Here is a 22,270-nt window from a genome sequence, read left to right as displayed (position 1 = left end):
TCAAACAACCAATTTAAGGCAACTATTTCCATATTACGTGTCACAGTTTCTAATATTTTTACTAAGCTCGCGATGAATGTTTTTTAAACTTTTATATGCCTTTCTAAATCGATTAGTAATCGTCGTCATTGAGTCTCATTACGATATTCATGAAATTCCAGAGAGATCTATACCACGCACATAACGTATTTATACGAATTTTCTATCGTAAATGTTCGAACGTATTCGTGTGCCACCGTGGATCATCACTGGAAATAAGTCAAAACAAATATGACAATTGTTGGACAGAATATTTTATACGGAGAACTGTCGACAGAGAAGATTAGCGTGAAAAATCGTCCGATGGAAAAATATTTGTCCTAAATATTCGCCACGCGTGAAATCTACCGTGAAAAATCTGTATGTATCGCGAAAATTCGCTGCCATGTTCTACGCGAAAGCTTGTTCCATGCGATCTTTGCTACGAAAAATTATTCGCTTCGATATTAATTCCAATCCAATACGACACTTACTACAAAACGCTATCCCACGTAAAATTCATCGCAAAAAATCATCGAGTAGCGATGGCAAAGACGCGATTGGACGCGATTCCCTTCGATATCGTTTCTCTCTGCGGGATCATCGAACTGCGGTAAAGGTGGGAAAACGGCGTGACGGAAGATGACCGAGAAGGTGAATCGTTGGCTGGAAACAGACGTTTGAAATATTCATACGTCCGTTCAGGAGGGTTCGTTCTCGATACTCGCGCCGATGTCGTGGCCGAGGAGAGAAACTTGGTGAAACGAGGGCGCGCGTTGCCCCTTTCCAAGGGGAGGCAGGAAAAAGGGATCGGATGAGGGAAACGCAGAAAGAAACCCTCGACTGGACTGAAGACTGAGTCAGAAAAGGAGAAGGGAAAGGGAAAGAGGGGGAAGGGAGAGGGAAAGAGAGAGAATCTACTAAAAAGGGTATAAAATTCTTTGTGTCACAACCTTGATACACGGAAGAAAGTCCTTGGAAAGGAGAAATAGCGAAGAGGCAGGGATTAAAATAAAAAGAAACACAGGAGGGTAGATGTATAGCGAGGTAAACGCGGAGATACGTGAAAAAAGGAAAAGAGAGAAAATGCGAAGTTAAAGACTGATGGCTGGCGGTATAAACAAAGTTGGAAAAACAGAGCCTCGTGGTATACAGGACGATTCACAGGCAGCTAACTCACAATATTATTCCGTTATCAGTGAAGTTATTAGAGAGAACCGTCGAATAAGGAAGATGAATAGGTCCGACGGAATTAACGAGTTCGTTGAAGTAGTATTTTCAAATTTCTGGAGTACTCGGTACTTTGAAAAAAATGTTTTGTAAAAATCAGAGTAACACAAAGAAGGTTCATGAATAAGAAAGGACAAGTTCTTGGCGAACTAAACGTCTGTTACCTATTTTTCATTGAAATAAAGATAAAAATAAAGCCATCTTTTCTTACTCAAGAACGATAGTGTCTCTCTAATTTATTGTCTCTAAATTCAATCGTTTCTAATAAAAATTGTGACAGATTTGATATATTCCGTAATTTGAATTTTGTGAATCTCATCGTATGGAGCCGTATAAACCGCGTTTATGTTTCGTGGGCACTCTAACGGTGTACCGCCCTGTATAGTAGGGGTACTGTAGATATACTAGCGCAAACGAAGAGGAAAACTCGCGGAGAGAAAGCACTGTTCCGAAGGGAACGCGGAAATCGGGCAAACTGAATACATACATACACAGAGTCCAGGTATAACTATAGAGCCAGGTGTACTCGTCTCTGGTCTTGGCCGAGCCGGATACGAGAAAAAAGGGGGAAAAAGTACAGTGCGCGGTGGACGCAGAGGAGAGAAACGAGTCTGCATATTTCATGCAAAATCGTCCTCACGTTCGGTTGGAAGCTCGCGTGCAGCACGTGCTCTACTCGCCGATAGCTCCCGTCGGCGTCGTACCGTGGAAAGCACTCGGGTGCGCCTACACTGAACTTCCATACAATGTGACATAAAGAAAGAGAGAGAGCGAGAGAGAGAGAGAGAGAGAGAGAGAGAGCAGGAGGTGGTGGAGGAGGAGAAAAAGGAGAGAGTCTATTATAGCTGTAAGCAAGAGTAGTCGGTGCATCACAGAGAGAGGAGAGAACTTTACGAGCCTCTTCACGAAGCTTCGTTCCTCCTCTTCCTTCGAGCGTGGGTGGAGTTCGCTGCTACCTGTGTACACCGAGCTCTATGAGGGGACTTTAGAAGCGGAAAAATTGTTTTTTCTTTTTTTTTTTTTTTTTTTTTTCAAGCATGGAAACTTCGACGACTTGCACGTGGATAGGGAAACCGAGGATCTCGAGTACTCGCGATTGATGAGCGAGGGAACGATTAGTATGCCTGTAAGTACGTGGATGAACGTGGCTATGGATCCGTGAAAACAGGCGTGGTTTGATTGGTGGATGAACACAGTGCTTGCGTACAGGATGGATGCTAGAACGATGAGCTGGCTCGATCAAATACGCAAACCAAGAGATTTCTAAGTAGGATTGGAAAATTTACGGCAGATGTTTGCATTGGTCTTAGTTAATCGGCCTTGCACGGTATTCCATTTTTACGATCAACGTAAACTACAGCCGCATCACAGAGCAGAAGTATAAATACACTGGAATAATACGGTTTTTGTGAAAACAACGATTACCGTATGTCTAATAGAAATTTGGTTGACAGAATGCCTTTCATTATGAACAACTCTTGCTTTATAGACAATATCGAGACAATTTTACGTTTCGCTGAATATACATCATACAGCATAGCTGTAACGATATTTTACACCTGATTTTAAGTACGATGTTACGATAATAAATGGCCAATGATCCTTCAAACATCTGTCAAAAAATCATAGAGCATAAGAGGGTAAAAAGACACGAAAACGTCCTATTTTCCTACCGTTTCGCATCAATCCTCGACGAACAAATATACATCAACCTCTACGATGAATTATTTCGATCAGGCAGCTACAACCGATACACGGATAACATATCCGATTTAGCGTAACCCTATTATCCATACAATCATCTACCGACCAAACAATCAGACCAATTAATCCGATATTCGGATATTTATATGCGTGGCAAAACCGGTTCGACTAATGACTCAGATACCATCGTCTCGAAGAGATTAAAAACGATTAATTAGCGATCAATAAACATTACCACGAACGATATTAATAACGATATTAATAACGAACAGCACCGCGAACGTGATAAATAAATACCGCTATCTGAAGAAATAGATTCTCCAGCTGTGTATCTAACGATCGAAAACTCGTTCGTTGTTTATTAATAAAACCGATAACCGGAAGCTGAAACTCACGACGGTGTCTATTTCCTGGCCGATGTATCCTCCTCTGAATCTTCTGCCGAATTCTTTCATCGGCAATTAGCACCGCATCGAGTCCCATCGATTCGAACGGTTAATATTCATGGGCTGTGCCGCGTCTTGCATACTTAACCGATCGCTTCGTAGCAGTTCCCAAGGAACGTAAACCGTTACTCAGTCACCTGGCTGCTTATTTTTCGAAGAAGGAAACGTCCCCTGCGGAGATCAACGGCCCAATGATCGTAATTATGTAAATTTCCGATTACTTTTGTTCAGAATTCTACGGAGATTTTGTTTTTGTTTTACGTAACACGCTCGCCGTTTCACGAAGTTCAAGTTTCAACAATTTCGCTACATGCTACGCGATTTCATACGATACGTCACACGTAGAAACTAATTCGCTGCTTTGCATCGAATTTTAAAGTAACAGCTTTAACGTGTATGAGACACGGTAAAATGTACGATGTCATAATTTCGAAAAGCATTAGGTAAATATTATATGCTTATTATATGTACGGTGATATATATATACGGTCAGTCAACGTCTTCGATATTGGTAAAAACCGATTTTTCTACCTTTCTGTCGCGATAAATATTGGTTTTGACACGTCACACTGTACCTGTTAAGTAAATACACACAACGATATCTTTATAGTCGACGACACATTCTTTGAATTCTTATTCTTCCTATGATAAAGTAGGATTCACCACTCAATGGCTGTGGGCGATCAACACATCCGTAACGTTTAGTACAGTTGTCACGATGAGTTGCGGATTACGATTTATGACAGCGATACCGACGCGCTGCCTGCTTCGACACGACAACAGGGGAAGTCATAGGTTTTACGATAACGCCAGTCATATTTTGGGTAATTTCGTTTGTATCAAAAGCGTGCACGTCGGAGTATCCGAGAATAATTCAATTATTTTTCTCTGCTCTTTTCAGTGAATTCCTTTTATACATAGTTTTCTTTCCTCGTGCTTGTTTCACTGTCTCGTACTTTATCGTTGTAATTACATTTTTTACGGATTCTTACTCATAACACTCTGCTTGTTTGCGATGCAGTGTATGACGATTTTTCCTCTTTAAATGTTTTCCCTGTGTTTCCTATTTTACGCAATTTTTTCTTCCAACATCCGACAATCCTTCGGATCTTTCTTTCCTTGATTTCTTCTGGCATCTTGAAATTTTCTCTTCTTTTATCCTTACTTAGATCAAATCGCCATATCGGGGGAAGTACTTGGCGTCAAACTTTTCCCACGTTAGTCCCACATCCGACTGATATAAAAACCAGTCTCGATGCTTCGCTTTTATAAAACTTTCCCATTCCATCCTACGCATTCCATCTTATTCTGGTGTTTTCTCCGTTTTCCATTTACGAGACATTTTTCGAAGTCTTTTCTCTTCGTCGTTCCTGAAGTTTAAATAACTTTCCGTACCTTTTGCAAAAAGTATGCTTGTGAAATTCTTCGTACTTCACTGCCAGCACACATGTGTGTAAACACAAGATATTCCTATTCATCGAATAAAGCCAGTAAAAGAAAAAAGCCATGCTCAATTCTCGGCAAACAGTTGTGAGTTGTACGAGCAACGAGAGGCCACGTTACGCGTGAAGTCTTCTTTCTGAATAACTCTATATCATGCATATACGTACGTATGTACTTATAGCTCTCTCTGTATGCTAGCGATAATACAGTTGGGCATAGATCGACTTAAAAATTTCACCTTCACTCTGCGCACGCCTACGAATGTTAGCAGAAACTTCGTCTTGTTTCTCAAACTACTACGAATTTCAAACCTCTACAGAGAGACTGATGGAACAAGTCGGACGGGTTATATATTTATCAGAAATATATTTCGCGCTTCTCGCAGAGAATCTAGTAGTCTCTGTAAATGATATAAGGACGTACGAAAAGTCAATGGAACATTGAAAAGGCAGACGAAGGGTTCTCTCGAACGATAAGAAATCTTTCACCAAAAAGACGAGTACGGAGGAAGAACTTTCTATAAATAAAGAAGATACGTTACGATGCTATTTCCATTTAATTCTCTATTTTCATCTTTCCTAAAACAAAAACCGTAACGCTAACAAACCACATGAACATCGCGATTCGTTCACCATACGTGATAATACGTCGTATCAAGTAACATATCGACGCGTTGTAATTACAAACTGATTGGATAAAGAGTTAATTTAAATTGTCTAGAATATATCGTGGGATGGCCAGCAACAGCCTGAAAATCATCGATCTTCTAAGGATCGCTATCGAGAATGAAATCGTAGCAAGCTAAAAGCCAACGAGACTGCAGCTCGTGGAGCTGGACGATGATATCAGTCGGTGGACGAGCGGCTAATTTCGATGTGTATATTGCACACGAACAAGGAGAATCCAGTTTTACAGGTTTCGGATCGTTCGGCGGAACCGTTCCCTCGTCACGATCGCACACGTACGTATGTATACTGTATACACACGGTTTGTACCTAAAAATAGGATTCGCGTTCCAAATTGCAACGAGATTCGCGGCGATGCATGATTTACAAGGACGACGTCGACCGCGCAGCGCAACGACCAACGAGGCTAGTTATCGAGTAGCTCGGCCGTTTTTCAGGCGAATCGCGCCAGATTACCGCACGATCCAAAAACAGCCGAGCAGCAGTTGGATAAGCTGATCGAACGAGCGTTCGATGCATGAAAGTTCGATGAGAGTTCGATGGCGTCATAACTCCGCGTCAATCGCAGGCTTTTCCGCTAAAAAGGCTCCACGTCCGACAGAACGCGTGAAATCGTCGAGAGAAGCAAAGCTACCGAGTTTCACGCGTTCGCGCGAATGAACGAACCGTTGCTTTCGGCGCGCGATTCCGCGTCCGTTCGCTCGCTCGCTCATTTTGCTAAAAATCTCGTTGTTTGCCATTTTTCTCGAATATTTCGCGATACACGCGTGGTTTCAGGACGCGGGGACACGTTTCTCATGCAACTTGGCGAACTGGTAAGAGGGAACGTAGCCTGGCAAAGGTCTTTGGAACCAGTTTTACCAGACGTCTCACGGTTCGCCGACTGAATTTTATAATATTCGCCTGGTGACCAATTGAGACGGTGCTCGCCTTTTTTCTCTCTCTCTCTTTCTCTCTCTCTCTCTCTCTCTCTCTCTACTTTATGCCGGTTAATTTAACGCAATAATAAAAGTCGACATATGGTGAGAACAGATCGAACATTCGCCACAAGACCATGCAAACGACAAATATAGTCGTTAAATAATAGGAGGATAAAAAAGATTGCCATAAAGTACGATCGTATCGTATCTTCCTCTCGATACCATTAACGTCTGCGAAAACAATATTTATGTAACGCTTCATAGAGAATTGCGTCACTCGTGATGTGTTTCTTTCATTAATCGCGAAATCCGTGTATTCTACTGTCATTGTCTGTGAAATAAAATATGTAAATTTTGTCTGTGATAAATATCCGTGGAAAAAATACAGAGAATACGGAGAATATCGCTAATACGATATTGAAAAATATCGAGAACATCCGAAGTATGGTGTTATAATACTTGGCGAGTGAAACGAATCGCTGCTATATTTCTTAAAAGTATAAAGAATACCTATCTTCATAAACATTCGCAATCTAGTAATGAGAATTCCTATCCTATATCTTATACACGAATTAATAGTATTGCTTGGTTATTTTTTCTATCGGCCGCTAAACTATTTTTAAAAATGTTCAATATGCCAATAAAATTCGATGAATTGCTTTACATTAAATTCAGATTGCTTTGCGCATGTAATATTACGAGTCTTTGTTTCCTAATTAATGCACGAACCAGCATCCTCGAGGCGCTTGCAGACCAGTTACAAAACAGGTATCGAAGTTTGCCTCCTTTCTATCGCTAGGGAACCTGTTCCTTTTCGTCAGTAAATCAAAGGCGAAAGCAACAATTCGAGCTTACCAGAGAAAGCAAATCGCACTGTGCACGGTATCACTGTCGTCACTATATTATTTACGACAATAGACACGAACGATACGCGTTATCTTTCGCGGATACGACTCGGACTAGATACCATGATATTACTTTACATAAACATATTAATGGCAGTGTAAAAAAAATATCGCGCATGATAATAGAGGCGGTCGTAATACGACTTTCGCTAATGCTTCAGTACACGACATATTTCGATTATTTTCTAACATTTAAATGTATATTGTATTACGTTAGATAACGTTATATGGCTTTGGTTGTTTCTACCTGGCGATTTGTAAAATTTGGTATCTTGACGGAGCAAACTTTTGTTAAAATACTTCTATGTATAGTATGTATGTAAAAATATTTGCTCGTTTTGCCGTATCAGAGCCTTCGTTAAGAATAAAAAAGTTGTTATACTTGTTTTCTTTAAGCCTTGAGATATTAATTTGAGTTATCTTCAGATATTATCGTTAAGCAGCGGATGTAACTTCAATTATACGTATACGAGAATTCACGTACAACTTTATGCTATTTCTATGATATTACAGAGCATCGAGTTCGTTTCTATAAAGCACGTAGTTGTAACTCGCAGCTAGAACTTTTGCAAGTCTAAGTAAAAAATTACGAGATTGATAATCTCGAACTATGAGAAACTCAAATACTCCGCGATATAAATTTTTATCTCCAGCATCAGGTGTACGTTCTCTAACAATAGGCTCAGTCGTGTGCCGCAAAACAACTGGAAAAGTTAGACACGAAAAACAAAGAGCATCCAGAGAAATTATTTTATGTGTGTCACGATATTTAACAAAACTTCCGTCCACCTCGGAAAAACGTCCAATGCACGCGCGTGTTACTCCGTCCTTCTACAGACGGCCTTTTGCCCGTGCTATATTTCAACGAGTGGCAAAAAAAGAAAGAAATATCTAGGAAAATCCCGGTAATTTCTCAGAATGGCGATAGACCAAGAGTAATACGTGTGAACGCGCATGTATAACACGGAATATTATCAAGCACATCACAGGCGTAACACACCGCGTGAACGAAAAAGGGAGGGAAAATTAATGGCGAGGAGCGCAACACCCGCATATTGCCTACATGCGCGCAAGGCCGCAACGATAAAGATACGCCTAATATACGTACACGTACGTAGAATGTGTCCCGTATTCGACGCTTGCGGATCCTGCCGATGCCAGACGATCAGCGTGATTCGTTGTGCCACGTTTTCACGCGCTCGTAAAACCAACTGTAACGATCCTGGGATAGGGCAGTTTTCAGCCTAAATCCTGTCATATTGCGTGTCTCGTTTTCTAAAGGGATACGGCGACAGCGTATCCGCTGTTTCTCCGTCGATTATTCTTTTATTCTTTTATCTTCGTCCAATAATTTTCAATGGTTTTCCGATAGTCTCGTTTCAAATGGGAAGGTTCTATGAATTTCGTCGGAATGTCGAAAGAGTTTGTTACTTTATAATAAAGAATTATTCATTGGATTAATCGCTAGATTAGCTACCAGCAAATAACGTCACTTTGATCGTATCTCGTGTTTCTATGGTACTTTGAACGTTTCCATGGTTTTCATTTAAAAACGAAAAACGTCTTGTTCCACGAATGATTTTTGTCGCTTCGTGTCAGAATTGCTTGGTATTTCGGGGTTCTGTTTGATTTTGGTCACGAGATACGTGCTGCTTCTTATTCGGTAACAAAACATGTACGTCGTATGGAGAGTACATATACATATGATAACTATCGGTTCCAAGAATCTTCAGAACATCAACGTCGTCTGGAGTTTGGGTAATTCGCAACCATCGACGTAGCGTCTTCAATCCTCGCATTCACGTCACTCCTCTTCTCCTAGCTATCTGATTATCTACCAAATTCACTAAAGAATTTGAAGATTTCCTCGATCGTAAAATTATTCAACTGTCGTACAGAAATTGAGCAGATCTAAGAAGAAGACAAATACGTCTGCATAAATAGGATATATTACGAACGTGTGCAAGAGGCCGAAAATGTCCGAAACTCGAGATGTTTTGGACAGGTCGAGTAGAGTCGTGTTGTCGAAAGTACGTATCTGGCGATTCGAGAATAACTAGAGTACGAGTCCTAGAAACGATTAAGATCTAAAATCTGGTTTGCTGGACAGCGATCCGATATTTGTTCAACTGGCCGAAAGATGGCTACTGGAGGCCCATTCGTCGGGCCAGCTGTTAACACGCGAAACAGTCAATTATTTCAGAGCGACCTACTTTTTATTGTAGTACTTAGATTCGACTGTTGGAATAGTAAGTGGGTCACGCGTAAAAGTAACTGTTACGGCAGCGATGTGTTTCGTACTGGTGGCGGCCGCGCCATGAAATATCGCCTTAAGCGAAAGAAACGTACGCGCGCGCACCTGTGCGTGTCGTGTGGGTAGGTAGCAGCGAGATGCGTGTCGTGTAGGTACATAGCAGCGAGGTGCATGTCGTGTGGCAACACGCGGGACGCGTGTGCACGCGCAAACACATCGAGAAGGAAGCGATCGCCGAGAGAAAAAGACAATAAAACGCGCGGAGTGGAGCTTCCGGCTATTGCCGGATACAGAAGCGATTCTCGTCTCGGCGTTTTGCCTTTTAATCGCCTGAAATCACGAGACTCGAACGAACAACCGTTCCCACGTAAAAGTGGAATACTTTTACGCATGCCGTTAAAAAGTCAATGAATTCTTCGGTATAAAGCGAATCTCGAACATACGGTTCCAAGTTGCTTTACGAATCGAATGTTTCAAAATTTCTTCGAATCGATCGGACGGCTTAGCTGACGATAACGACCGATACGACCGTTTATCCAGCAATATGTTGCCCTTTCTAGGAAGATTTTAATTCAAATCGTTTCGTAAAATGTCACCGCGAGATGCGCCACGGTGGATTATACGGTCGATTATCAGCCGGAGAGATCACGATTTCCTGGTACAACGTATTCTCGGTAGCGACCTGTGGAGTTCTTGGGGGGGAAAAAAGCGAGAAGCCCGACGTCTTGACGTTTGTCGAGCGGAGCCAATAACGTGCTGTTCTTGGATAAAATATACATACGTAGCGGACAGCAAGAAACCGAGTGAAAGGCAACAATGTGAAGGTAAGCCTGCGCATGCTCTACGTATGCTAACTACACACGTATACACGAAAGGCCGTCGGTATCGTTGAAGTACGTATTTTACACGGGCACAGGTCAGCAGCACGTGAAATTGTACTTCGAGAAGGGACGTCAAAGTGGAAAGAGACCGACGTGCATTAAGACGAGAATAAATTCCAACAGAGTCGAGAGACATTTACAGGATGGAGAGAAAGAGAGAGTGGTTGGTGGAGCGTAAGGTGCGAAAAACAGGATAGGTAACGAGCTAATTCGACGAACGACACGAGAAAAAGGTTACATTTCGATACGTACGTAGACCATACGATTGTTGTTAATTGTTAGATATGAAATCGCGTGTCGATACACGAGACACGAATAGGTAGAGAACGGAGAGACAAATCGGTCAAGCGAGAGACGGGTCGGTTCTTCCAGGATGCGTCAGCCGCAACAAGGACGTCTACTAAATGAGCGAATTATACTGAAATAATTGCTACGCTCCTGTTTGGAATTCGTAACGTAAAGGATAGAGCGATAGAAGGCGGTAGGCGAAGAAGGAGGTAGAAGGAAAAAGAAAAAATATTCAGGCCAGAAACACGCAGAGTCGTACGCGACTATCATCTCTTCTTCATTGCTGTAACTTTGCGTGCTTGGCGTAGCAGAGATAATGCGATAAGGAGAAGCGACGTTCTTCGTATAATCGTTAATCGGCCGCAAACAACAAAATTTTACCAAATCTACATTTTTCTTTTTTTTTTCTTCTTTTTTTTATCGTAAAATCGTAATGATTTGCTTCTATAAAGGAAGATTCTAGAAAGAGAACGCGATAAGTTGAATTTTCCAATGTTTCGTTCAAGAGGAGGAATTTTTAAAATCACTACGTTGTCAATCAAGTGAAAAATTTTACTTTTATTCGGGTTCGGAACTAAACGCGCGTTTCCTCGTACTCTGAAAAATTTCCAACATGTTGCGACAGAAAAATATCGTCTTAAAAATTCTATAAGAAATTTGGTCAACGTATCTACTTTCAAAAGAGTTACATCCGTGGACCAGGCAGGTTATTTTCCTTTTCAATCATATTATGTATCTATATAATCACATCGTTACATGAAAATTCTTCTGTTTAATCGTAAGGTAAGCGTCAAAATCAGTAAATCAACAAAAACGTATTTACGTACAACGTTTCTATTCTGTGATCTTTAACAACGCGCGCGTGCTCGCGTGAAAGATCGTGTAGTTAATCGTTTACATCGTGTAAGATAGATAAAATTTCGCTTTTAAGTTTTCTCCTAGCCATTCGATCTATTACTTTCTACACTACCGAATTCCAACGCGTGCAGCGCTTGCGCAACTTTCGACTCCGTTCATTTGATCATTGCGTTCTTGAATCAATATATTAGTATACTTTAGCCATAATTAGTATTCTGATACGTTCGCCCAATTTAGACGGAACATCTACCTCGGCTATCTGTTTTGCGTGACATATCACAGTACGTACTTGATTTAGATAAAAATATACTGGGTTTTTTCGACGATTGCCCCGAATCATACAACGTTTATAATCTTTTAGGTCCGATAAAATATAAATATTACCGATAAGAAATACTTAAAGATAAATTCGAGTGTTGTCTTACAAAGCATTTCGGATTTCCGAGTATTGGTTCGCTTTAGATCTAGGATGATATCTATGAGTACCAAATAGAGCCAGGAATAAATCCTAAAAATAACGCTTTTAATGATCGAATACGCGCGATGAATTCGGAACAGAATCTGATATATATATATATATAAATTTCGCTCTTCAGTCTAGTATAGCAAATCAAATGGCGAGAGAATTTCACAAGAATCATTGAACATCTAACGAAGAAATCTCTTCCTTATCGATGTAATCACAGGGATTATCGATTTCGTAAAGAGATTTTACATCTACGTCTTTTTATATTATCTATCAAATTTGCAATTGTATTTATACTTTCGTACTGGTCTATTAGAAAGAAAACATGAAAATACAGCTAGGTAGATATAAATAGTTAAATCATGAGATACTCGGGAAAATATGAAGCCATTATAAATAATAATTGGAAGGGAATATCAAGCGTTGAAACAGAGGAAATTACACGGTTCATACGTAGCGAAACGGACAAAGCAAAATAGAGAAATCACGGGCGAACGCGATCCGTAAGGACGTTAGACTGTGCTGACGAATATACGTGGCTGGCGTGTACTTGGCCTCTATTACAGACGCAGTACCGTCTTGTCTTTGTAACGGCTGTGTTAACGAGCAATACCGAAGATATAACGACCTATAAATAAGCAAAAATCGCAGGCTCGAAATAAAATATCAAGATGTCACGGTCGGCGGTTCATTACGACGCGACGTACGCGTGTACGTTTGGTTACCCAGTGTGGTCGACAGAGTTGGACGAAAATGCTACAGAAAACGAGGCACCCAAACGAAGAAAGAAGAAGAGAGGAGAATGTAGGTCGACGAAAGAGAGGAAAACGGGATTTCCGAAGACGAAGGCGCTTGCTGAAAATAACCATACGATAAACCACCGTGCAGAAAAGGGAACGAGTAAAAAAGAGTGGCGAGAAGGAGCCGACAGGGAACGCTGTAAATATTACATAGATGTTTTAAAATAAATCAGCAGATCCTATTGCGAAACTTGAAGAAGAAGAAAATATTAGAAGAAAATGATATTACGTATGGTTGCCATTAGTAATCAGCTTCGGAACAAGGTCTATTTTTACGGAGAACTGTCAGCGAGCTTCAAATGGGAATTCTCGCGAGTTTAAAATATTTTTAAATTTTTAAATACGAGCGACTTTCTTTCATCGAAAGGTACGTTCGACTACGACGTGTCGGCGTACAGTCACTGAACGAAATAAGCTTTCTACGTAACTTTCTTCTGATTCGCTGCAAGAAAGATATGCTAGACAAGAATAGAGCTATATAGCTACTAAATCAATTGCCAATAACGTTCTATTCTCAATATTTATACGAGTTTTATAGCGTATCTTGCCTACTAAAACATCTATGAGATTCCTCCGACTAAACTATGGAAACTTTTACGCAATCTCACACTCTTATTACTATCTAAGCGTAATTAATGCAATGGAAAGAAAAAGAGGAATTAGCTTCGCCATCTAAATATTATATTTTTTATTTAAGATCTCGTTGCGTATGTCGCGTAGAATTTATGATAAGAAAGGAGTAACTGAGCAAAACCTAAGGGTTCGCTGTTAGGTAATACGGGAGGACGTTAATTTGGGTATGATTGTTGTCACACGTACTAAGTACATCCTGTACCTTCATAAACATTTACGTTTCCCATAAATGCATACAAATAAGTAATCTATATACCTGCGAGTGTATAAAATTGACAACGTGTGGACGAAAAGCACAGAAGAAAACAGAGAGAACGTACAAATACCCCGAGGTGTCGTTTGTTCTGGATCACGAAAATATAGACATTGTTAATCTGCAAAAGGGAATCTCCGTTGGTCCACGATGACAACGGATTAAGGTCAGCGTTTGGCGCCTATATCGTACGTACGTGCTAAAGAAAGAAAGACAGATAAAGAGAAAGAGCAAAAGAGGAAGGTTTAACTGGAATTTGGTCCGATGTGAGAAAATACCCGGATACGAGAGAGCGGCTGCGTTTTAACAGCAGTTTCCTAGCACAGAGTTCGAGAGAAACCGTACAACTGACACCCCTTTGACCGTGTAATAACGCCCGACATATCCTGCGGGTTTGTTGGTTTTTAAATTGTGCCCCTAAATGGTGTGTTTGAAGTCAAGCGATAACCGTTCACACTCGTTTCGACTCGCAATAAGAAGCTTTGTCCCACTGCGTTAGACAGGTTTGTTCGTTTAATGGCAAACGCAGCACAGTTGTCGCTGCTTTTTATCAAGCTAATATTGATAACCCAGATTATCTTAAAGGAAATGTTACTATCTTCCTGTAAATTAATAGCAGCGCGCATAGCGTAGCATAGCAGTATATAGTAATTAATAGTAGCGTGTGTAACGGTAATATGTAAACGGCGAAGGTGAGAATTTATTCTACACCAAAGAAAAGAATTTAATCAATTAAATTTGGAATTCGCTTTTCGTAAGAGACGCAGCTTGTGATTTAGAGGATTTCGAAGAAATTAAAATCAAAGTTAGAAATTGGGCGATTATTCAGCGAATCGGATATCGAAGGACACGGTATATTTAGCTTTCAATGTTTCAGAAAAATATTAGATGGAGATTATCGTACGCTGAATGTAACGCACAAAATTTATATTGACATACAAAAATCATTCGTGTCTTTTTTATTAAAAATAAATTCAAAACTATATGTTATTAGGAATATTTAACCGCTAGGTTAGCGTAGTGTATCAAAACCAACGCGTATCTGTATAGAAACATTTTAAACAAGGAATTACACAAACAAGAAAAACCTATCTCGTAACTATATATTACACATAAAGGAAAAAAGAGAAGTAAAATTCTAACCAGTTCTTTCAAATTTAATATGTCCAGGTAGGTGAAAAGTCCGTTCTGTGTGAATAGGTTCTGGAGGAATATAGTAGTATTCTTGACCATTCTCGGTGACACGCGCTCCGCTACCACTTTCTATACAATGTTTCCTGCTCAAGGATTTTACGGCAGAAGCTTGTTGACGTTGAACGTGTTACGTAAAATCACAAGTCACAAATATTAAAGTTATTTTTATTACACTGTATTATTCGCTTAAATATTATACACTGTAAATATTATTCACTGTATTATACACTGAAAACAGCACTTTGCTCTAACTTTACATAAATTTAGTAGGCGACTGATCTAGTCTTCGAAAAATGAAAACTAAGTGAAGCTTAGTGACGATGATGTGACGGAGGGGGGAAAGCGATGAGTGGGTTTAAGGACGCAAAACGAGCTGATTTGTTAAGGACAAGTTCTCATTAGGAAAGTGAGGGAAATAGATCACTGCTAATTGGCCGATTTTCTAGGTGAGGTGAGGGATTGGTGGGTGAGGAAGGGTGTTTATCTTCCGAAATAAACCGATGTTAACCGAGATAAAAGATGTTTGTTTTTGTATTGAAGGAGCTTAACCATAAACATGCCAAGATTTATGGTGGTGCCTTAAGAATATTGAGAGTACGTAAAAAGGATTTGGTCGCCATCTTGCTCCTCGGTGTGCGGCCTGGTTTCTGATGTGGATTAAGATGTGGTTGATGTTACTAACGAACCATCCTTAGGAAATTATTTTCGAGACGCTCGGGGCGAGAACGATCCTAAGGAGTGCTCGTATCGTTGTAGCAGTATGACGAAAAGGTCAAAGTGGGCGCATCGATCTTCAGATATCTTCCAGAGTGGAAGCCAGTCAAAGGTCAGAATAAAGCAACCGGAGTAAATGCGGCTAAACAGAATCGGTTATGTGAATGAAGCCTTAGTAAAGCAATACTGTGGATGCTTTTATTTCTTCGATGTAAAAGGGAACGCCATGCTTTCTACCTTCCTCCGTAACAGGTGATTACTATTACTATTTTATTTCGTTTTTCTGGAAGATACGTGTTTTGCGATTCGCGAAAATATTATTGTATTACCTTTCGAAGGTATAAAGCGGATAACAGGTAAAATGGAAAGAGACATTTTATACGCGCGATACTGGCAACTGGAAGCCTCGTTTCCGACACCCGGTATCTTTAGAAATATCGATGGTGTGACAATGATCATACCCAAATTCATGCCATTCCATACTACTTGGCAGAGAACCGTTAGGTTTTGATTTGATCTTTGCACATGGCCCAACTTTACAATTACCCCATTGCGCATTGCAAGCGTTCGACCATGAGACTAGTCTTGTGCACAGTTTGGCTATGATTTGAACAACTATTTTAACTTCGCTACTTCATTGTAATATTATATCCAACCATTTTCGTGAATAAAAGCTTACAAAATTATAAAAGCACCGTCAAGTTAAGTTATTGCTCAACCATTTCTTTTTTATCATTAATTTTACGTGACAGTGGTGTCGTAAAAATTGTAGAAGCGAATTTCTATGCTAGAACCAACCAATTCATCCAAATACCGAGTACATAGCAAGGAATAAGAATCGCCTATGTAAAACCAATCTCCGCGCAGTTTCCTCGAATGCGTCGCAACAGGTGACGTTGAAACGACTGTTATTCAATCGAGTAATAACAATCGGCCGTAAATCAAAATTACCGAGCAGTTCTTTCCTTTTTAACATCTCTCTTTACCATCGCAACTTTCCCTGCTCGTTGTTCTCCCCCAAGCAGCATCTCGAAACAGCACTTAATCGATGAGACAGTCAGCCACGCCCGAAAAGTCGAGCGCGACCGGACGAAGACCGCCAACAGGTCGGTCACCTTCCTTTCCTTCTACAGGGAGAACCAATTTCGTATATGTGACAACGGCGCGGCTTTGTGAAAGGATATGTGAGCAACCGCGTGCAGCAGCTTTTACGAGACGATGGCAAGGCCACTTTTTCCATTCCGCATAAATAATAATCAGAGTCTGAAGCAGCGTGTCTATAAAACCAACAACATATTGTAAAATTACTAGTGCTTGCTTTAAAAATTATTCTAAATTATCATTTATCCAGTGCGTCAACTATTCGTATCCTACAATACTTTCACTTCGTTAGCTTCTACTCCAAAATTTTTGTTTCTTTGTATTTTAGTATTCTTTCATAGTTGCACGAGTGAAAGAGTTTTGGTACGATTAATGGAGAATCGAAATAATGGTTTAATCGTGTATTATATGTAGCAGATACTACGTGTGACTCACAAGTAGACGTAATTATTTCAGTTTTGTAGAGCGTTCTAAGTAATCACTTTTAATTATTAATAAATCGACTTATTGTTCGTACGATACGGTAATGAAAAATTGTTTTGAATACAATCGCGAAAAAGAAATGATTAAACAGAACGAGCAAGAAACACGAGCTATTGGAAAATGTTCGCAAACCACTTGCGGCACACGGTAAAGCTTAGCGCGGCTGGCCACGTTTTCGGAAATCGTAGCTGATCTTAAAATACATCGTCGCTGCGTTCAATACGCGAATCGTTCGGAATGTTTCACGGCAGAAACTAAAGATAAATTACGTAGTAACGGAAACGAGCGTAAGATAATCACCTGAAACATTCACGATTATCATCAAGCAGTTCTTTTATCTGTTGGAAAAAATCAATATCCTGCAAGACCAAGGTCTCCGTGTCGATAAATCGATTCTCAACATCGGGATTACGATATACAGCTAGATAACGTTTACAGATAACTGGCACATATTGTTCATTTTGGGGAAAATATCGATGTTTCTTGCGCAGTAAGAACTTTATTGCCACTTTAGTCAGCCGTATCGGTTCGGCTTTCGGGCATAAACAGAATTATAATTCCGTAACAAATTATCTTTGACATTTCAAGTGATTCATATTCACTTAATCTGTCGTGTATTTGAATATTTTAGAAATTATTGGAAGATTTACGTTGCTCGTTCTTATTAGCATTCTATGCTTAAAAGATCTTTTCTCTAATTTCAGAGAAATTCGAGAAGGTCGTTCATCTCGATGTTTTCTTATTCTAGTAGAAAATAACACGATAAAACTCTGTTTGGATTAACTATATCTCTGCCAATTGAACCCACTCGAACTTTCAGTAATAAACAATGGAATTCTACAAGCCGAAAAAATACAAGTTTCCAGCAGCAAAACACTCTCTTCGATGCGTATAAATAGATACAGATTTGGTAATAAAACGAATGAAATTTCAAAGAGTTAGAATTTTCTACGAACTATCCGATTATCCTATTGTAAACGTAAAATTATAAAACTTATACAACCTGTAACTTGTCAATTTTCCGATAGTATTAGTTAGGAAGTTATTTTATAACAGAGCTCAGAGCTGAACTTCTATCGTATTTTCTTATCGAAGAAAATTGGTAGATCCCAATTACAATGTAAATTGTCTCCCAAATTCCTACAAACAAAACTGAAAAGTACAGAACTCTTTAAAATAAACGAACGCTACGAACGTAACGAGATAAATACATTTACAAAACGATCGTCCAGTCCAGTTGAATGTAGCGAATAGATCGTAAAGGGTTAATCGACGCATAAGAAAGGCTTCTCGAGCATCCGTAATAAACCATTTCAAGATCATCGAGTCTTCACAGGATCCCGGAACCGGGGCGTCATCGATGCAACCTCGAAATACGATCTCCTTCAGCCTTCGAAAAATCGTCGGCGAGAATGAACCAAGGACCCTAAGAAGTCGGCTGGCAACTTCACCGCCGTGTTTGCCGGGTATTCGAGCAACGATCGACGCGACCAACGAACGTACGAGCGAATCAACGAACGGCACGGGAGAAAATGGTGTATAACCTTGCTCGAACGACCTCGATCGCCTTCACCGTAGTAGAAACCTTCGACGCCGTGCCTGGCCACGTCTACGGACACGCGCAGTAATCACCACCGATCCTCCGATCCCAGCGCGAGAAGATCTCTGCGCGCGCGTGTCTTCGTTCTTGTAACGGGAGAGGATCGTGCACGCGATCGATTATGTGTCACGCCTCTCACTCTCGTTTCTTTTCACAAAGGGATGCGGTAAAGAACGTTCTACTTCATCATCTTTCGTATTTTACCCCCTTGAATGATTACCGATATATTTAATCGTTTAAGGATAATTTGTTAACACATTTATCAAATAAGATGGCGAGTCCACATTGTGGGAAAAATGTCGTAAGAATTCGTATCGATAGACTGTGGGTGCTTACGGGAAATTTAGAAACGCGATAATTGTATGTAAATTGATATAATATAAAGATTGCATTATAGGTAGTAAAAATCGGACTACAGCGAACGTGTTAAAAAATTTGTAAATGCGGCTAAGTTATTCTGCGTTACGTGGTCGTCGAAGGTTCACAGTGGCTAAAACAGTAATAAAACTTTAATGGAATTTTAAAAAAAAGAGAGATTTTTTGCGCGTGTATTTGTTACAGCTAAATCTATAAGCAAATACACGTTTCGTATATTTCTGTAGTTCACGTCACCTAGAACTTTTTCTTATTTTAAATTATTAATATCTTGATCCTTCATCTTTCATTTACGAAAATACGAATATAAGTAATAATATCTTAGAACGATCTCTCTCCACTAACAATCTCTTTGTCGCCATTTTATTTACCATTAGAGCGAATTATAAAAGGATTTTCGTCGAGGAATCTTTTTTACCCATACCTACACGATAATTCCGAAACTTTACCATCGGCATACATTCAGCGCCGCGTATCGACCCGCCTTTGCGACATAACATAACCTCAACTCTCGGTTTTTCCTCGCCTACTCTAATGCCTCGTAATTTCCAGTAAGATGCGTGACGAATTTCAAAGTTTTCATAACGAATCGCAAAGGCATACTTGCGCTCAAATATAACTAACAGAGGCGGAAAATCTTCCGAGAAAAGCTTAACGGTCGCTAAACGATGTTTCGCGGAAAACGCGCGAACGACGCCGCGAAGTTCATGTACTGCGTAGCTGGCGCATGCGCTACAGGGCAATTTTTTATTCTTCATCTCGCGAACGTGATTATACGGATATAGCATTTTTTAAGTTCCTGTCGCTTCTCAGAAGAATTACGTCTGATTCTACGTGAGCGTAGTTCGTCGATGCGGAATCTCGCGAATTTTATACCGCATTAAAACCAATGGAAACCTGGCATTTTATCGAGAAATTCTCGACTAATAAAGGGTTTTGTTGAAAATTACTTCAAGTTTTTCTGTGCACTTTTATAATATAAAACTCTGTATAATTGTAGAGGTTGCGCGTTTATCGGGTTTCCGATTTCTCAGACAGACAGACAGACAGAAAATATGAGGCTGATAAAGGTCTCTACGAAGATACCAAAGGGTATTGTATTTATAAAAATTTTACTCCTTTTTGAAAAGAGAAAGGTGTAGATCTAGGTCGTTTAATTTGTTTCGCTTCCTGTGACTGAAAACTCTTTTCTAATTATAGCAATAATAAATAGCATGCTATAATGATTCGAAAGTAACAAATTTTCGAATTAATTTCTCAATCATAATTGACTAATAAAAACTTGTATATACGGATGTTGTGAAATTTTGTTAAATCGGTCTGACTTGTGAAACCATTCGATATCGTATTCTGTATCAGCCCGATTTAAGATACTGAACGTGATAAACCAAAGCATAAATGACTTTGTAAGATAGGTAATCTCTTTAAAAACAAATTAAAAATATTTACAATGCCGTTGAATAAATATTTGCTAAATATCGCCTCTATCACGATTTGGAAAAACAAAACAACGATTTACGGTTGATTTATGAGACTGGCAGCAAGTAGCTAGTTGATTTTTTGTAATCTGTCGCATAAAATCTACCGATTCCACCGATGCAAGTATGCAAATAATGGAAAGTGATTTTCACTTACCCCTTCATTTCCTAGGAACTGTATAGTAGGATTCTGGGTGGTCTTGTTCTGCAAGTAGAAAAAATCAAGATTAATTTAACGTCAATTTGTATCAGAAGTTATATTATGCTAGTAGCGCTATTATATCAGTAATATCTCAAATTTCTTATTTTTACTATTTTATCTTGTTTTTTATTAACAAGTAAATTCGATTTACTTCCTTGTTTGACAATAAATAATTTCTTCTTGTATTACAATTTTTTATGCTCATTCCAACATCGTTCTAATTCAAATTTGCATAAATAACTAGACAGTGTGCGGTATAGAACGTACAAAAATAATACAAAATACCTATAGACGCGTGTGTTATTTGTCAACTACCTCGAGCTATTGTCATTGTCATAACAATTTCATAATAGCAATGGAATATTCGTATCCTCTTCATTAGTAAACAATGGTCACTCTAAAAATATCTCTGCTCGTAGAACAATACTCGAATATAGCGAAATATTTTATTCCGGAGAGAGATGACAATTTCCCTTACCTTAATCTCGGAATCGGTATAAAGCTGTATAAATCGTCACCGGTGCGAAATCGACGTCACAACGACGCCGGTGGTAGCAAGTCTTACGTGCGTGCTCTATCGACTCGAGTATCGTCACGTGCATACAATTCGGCGATAAAATTCGCGATAAGCGTTGACTTGCTTCGAGCGACCGATTATACCACGTAACGTGTATAAAATTCGGATTTTACGAAATTCTTGCTCGTGATACGATAAAGGAATGAAAAATCTGACGAAAGCCGGAATCGTGGGCGAGTTACGCGCACCATGTTCAACGACTTCCTAGTTGAATTTTATAATTAAAAGATTTTGCTACGGATAAAAGTAAAGAAAAATTGTATATGTGCAGTTGACAAATAAAACTGCTCATCTTGCTATGGTTTAATATGACTATTACTGTGTTTACTGTGTTTAGGCATACTTATTTGAATTATTGCACCAGGCTAGAAATGTTGTTTCAATACTCCAGTTTTTTCTCGATTTCCATACAGCCTACGATGCGCTCTATCGTTGTATCGTTCAATTATTTGCGTTGTTTAATTTCCGTGATTATTAACTGTATAAACAACCGTATTTTTCTCATTTTCCCTAACCTGTATCCTCTCAGGTATTACTCAATATTTTATTTAATAAATCAGTATGTTACAAAGTTTAAACGAAGATAATTTTTTCTTTCATGAATCACACGTGGTTCTGTCAATATCTTTTATACTAGAAGATACTTGAATGCTGCTGCTTCTAAAACTCTTCACTAGATAAATCGGTAATAAAATAAAAATTCACGTTTATGGTGCAGGGTTGAAACAAGATTAATATATGGCACCGTGTATCTACAGATA

The 22,270-nt window shown here is 39.4% G+C and overlaps 1 protein-coding gene and 1 long non-coding RNA gene across 3 annotated transcripts in view; one reads left to right on the top strand and one right to left on the bottom strand.

Moving 5' to 3' along the window:
* The window catches only part of LOC122568766 (RNA polymerase II elongation factor Ell), a 146,664-nt gene that overhangs the window by 77,481 nt on the left and 46,913 nt on the right, over positions 1–22,270 (bottom strand). Inside the window, exon 2 of the mRNA XM_043728913.1 lies at positions 20,888–20,935. Coding sequence (XP_043584848.1) covers positions 20,888–20,935 — 48 coding nt within the window. The remainder of the gene's footprint in view (positions 1–20,887; positions 20,936–22,270) is intronic.
* LOC122568771 lies at positions 10,519–16,328 on the top strand. Of its 2 annotated transcripts, XR_006317195.1 has the most exons (5): positions 10,519–10,666; positions 14,956–15,181; positions 15,247–15,425; positions 15,520–15,945; positions 16,032–16,328. It is a non-coding gene; the product is annotated as an uncharacterized LOC122568771 (long non-coding RNA). The 2 variants fall into 2 exon arrangements; XR_006317194.1 differs by having other exon boundaries at positions 15,247–15,945.

This window comes from Bombus pyrosoma, linkage group LG6, assembly GCF_014825855.1.
Source record: "Bombus pyrosoma isolate SC7728 linkage group LG6, ASM1482585v1, whole genome shotgun sequence".
Taxonomy (NCBI): Eukaryota; Metazoa; Arthropoda; class Insecta; order Hymenoptera; family Apidae; genus Bombus; species Bombus pyrosoma.
This window is presented reverse-complemented; position numbering and strand designations above follow the sequence as displayed.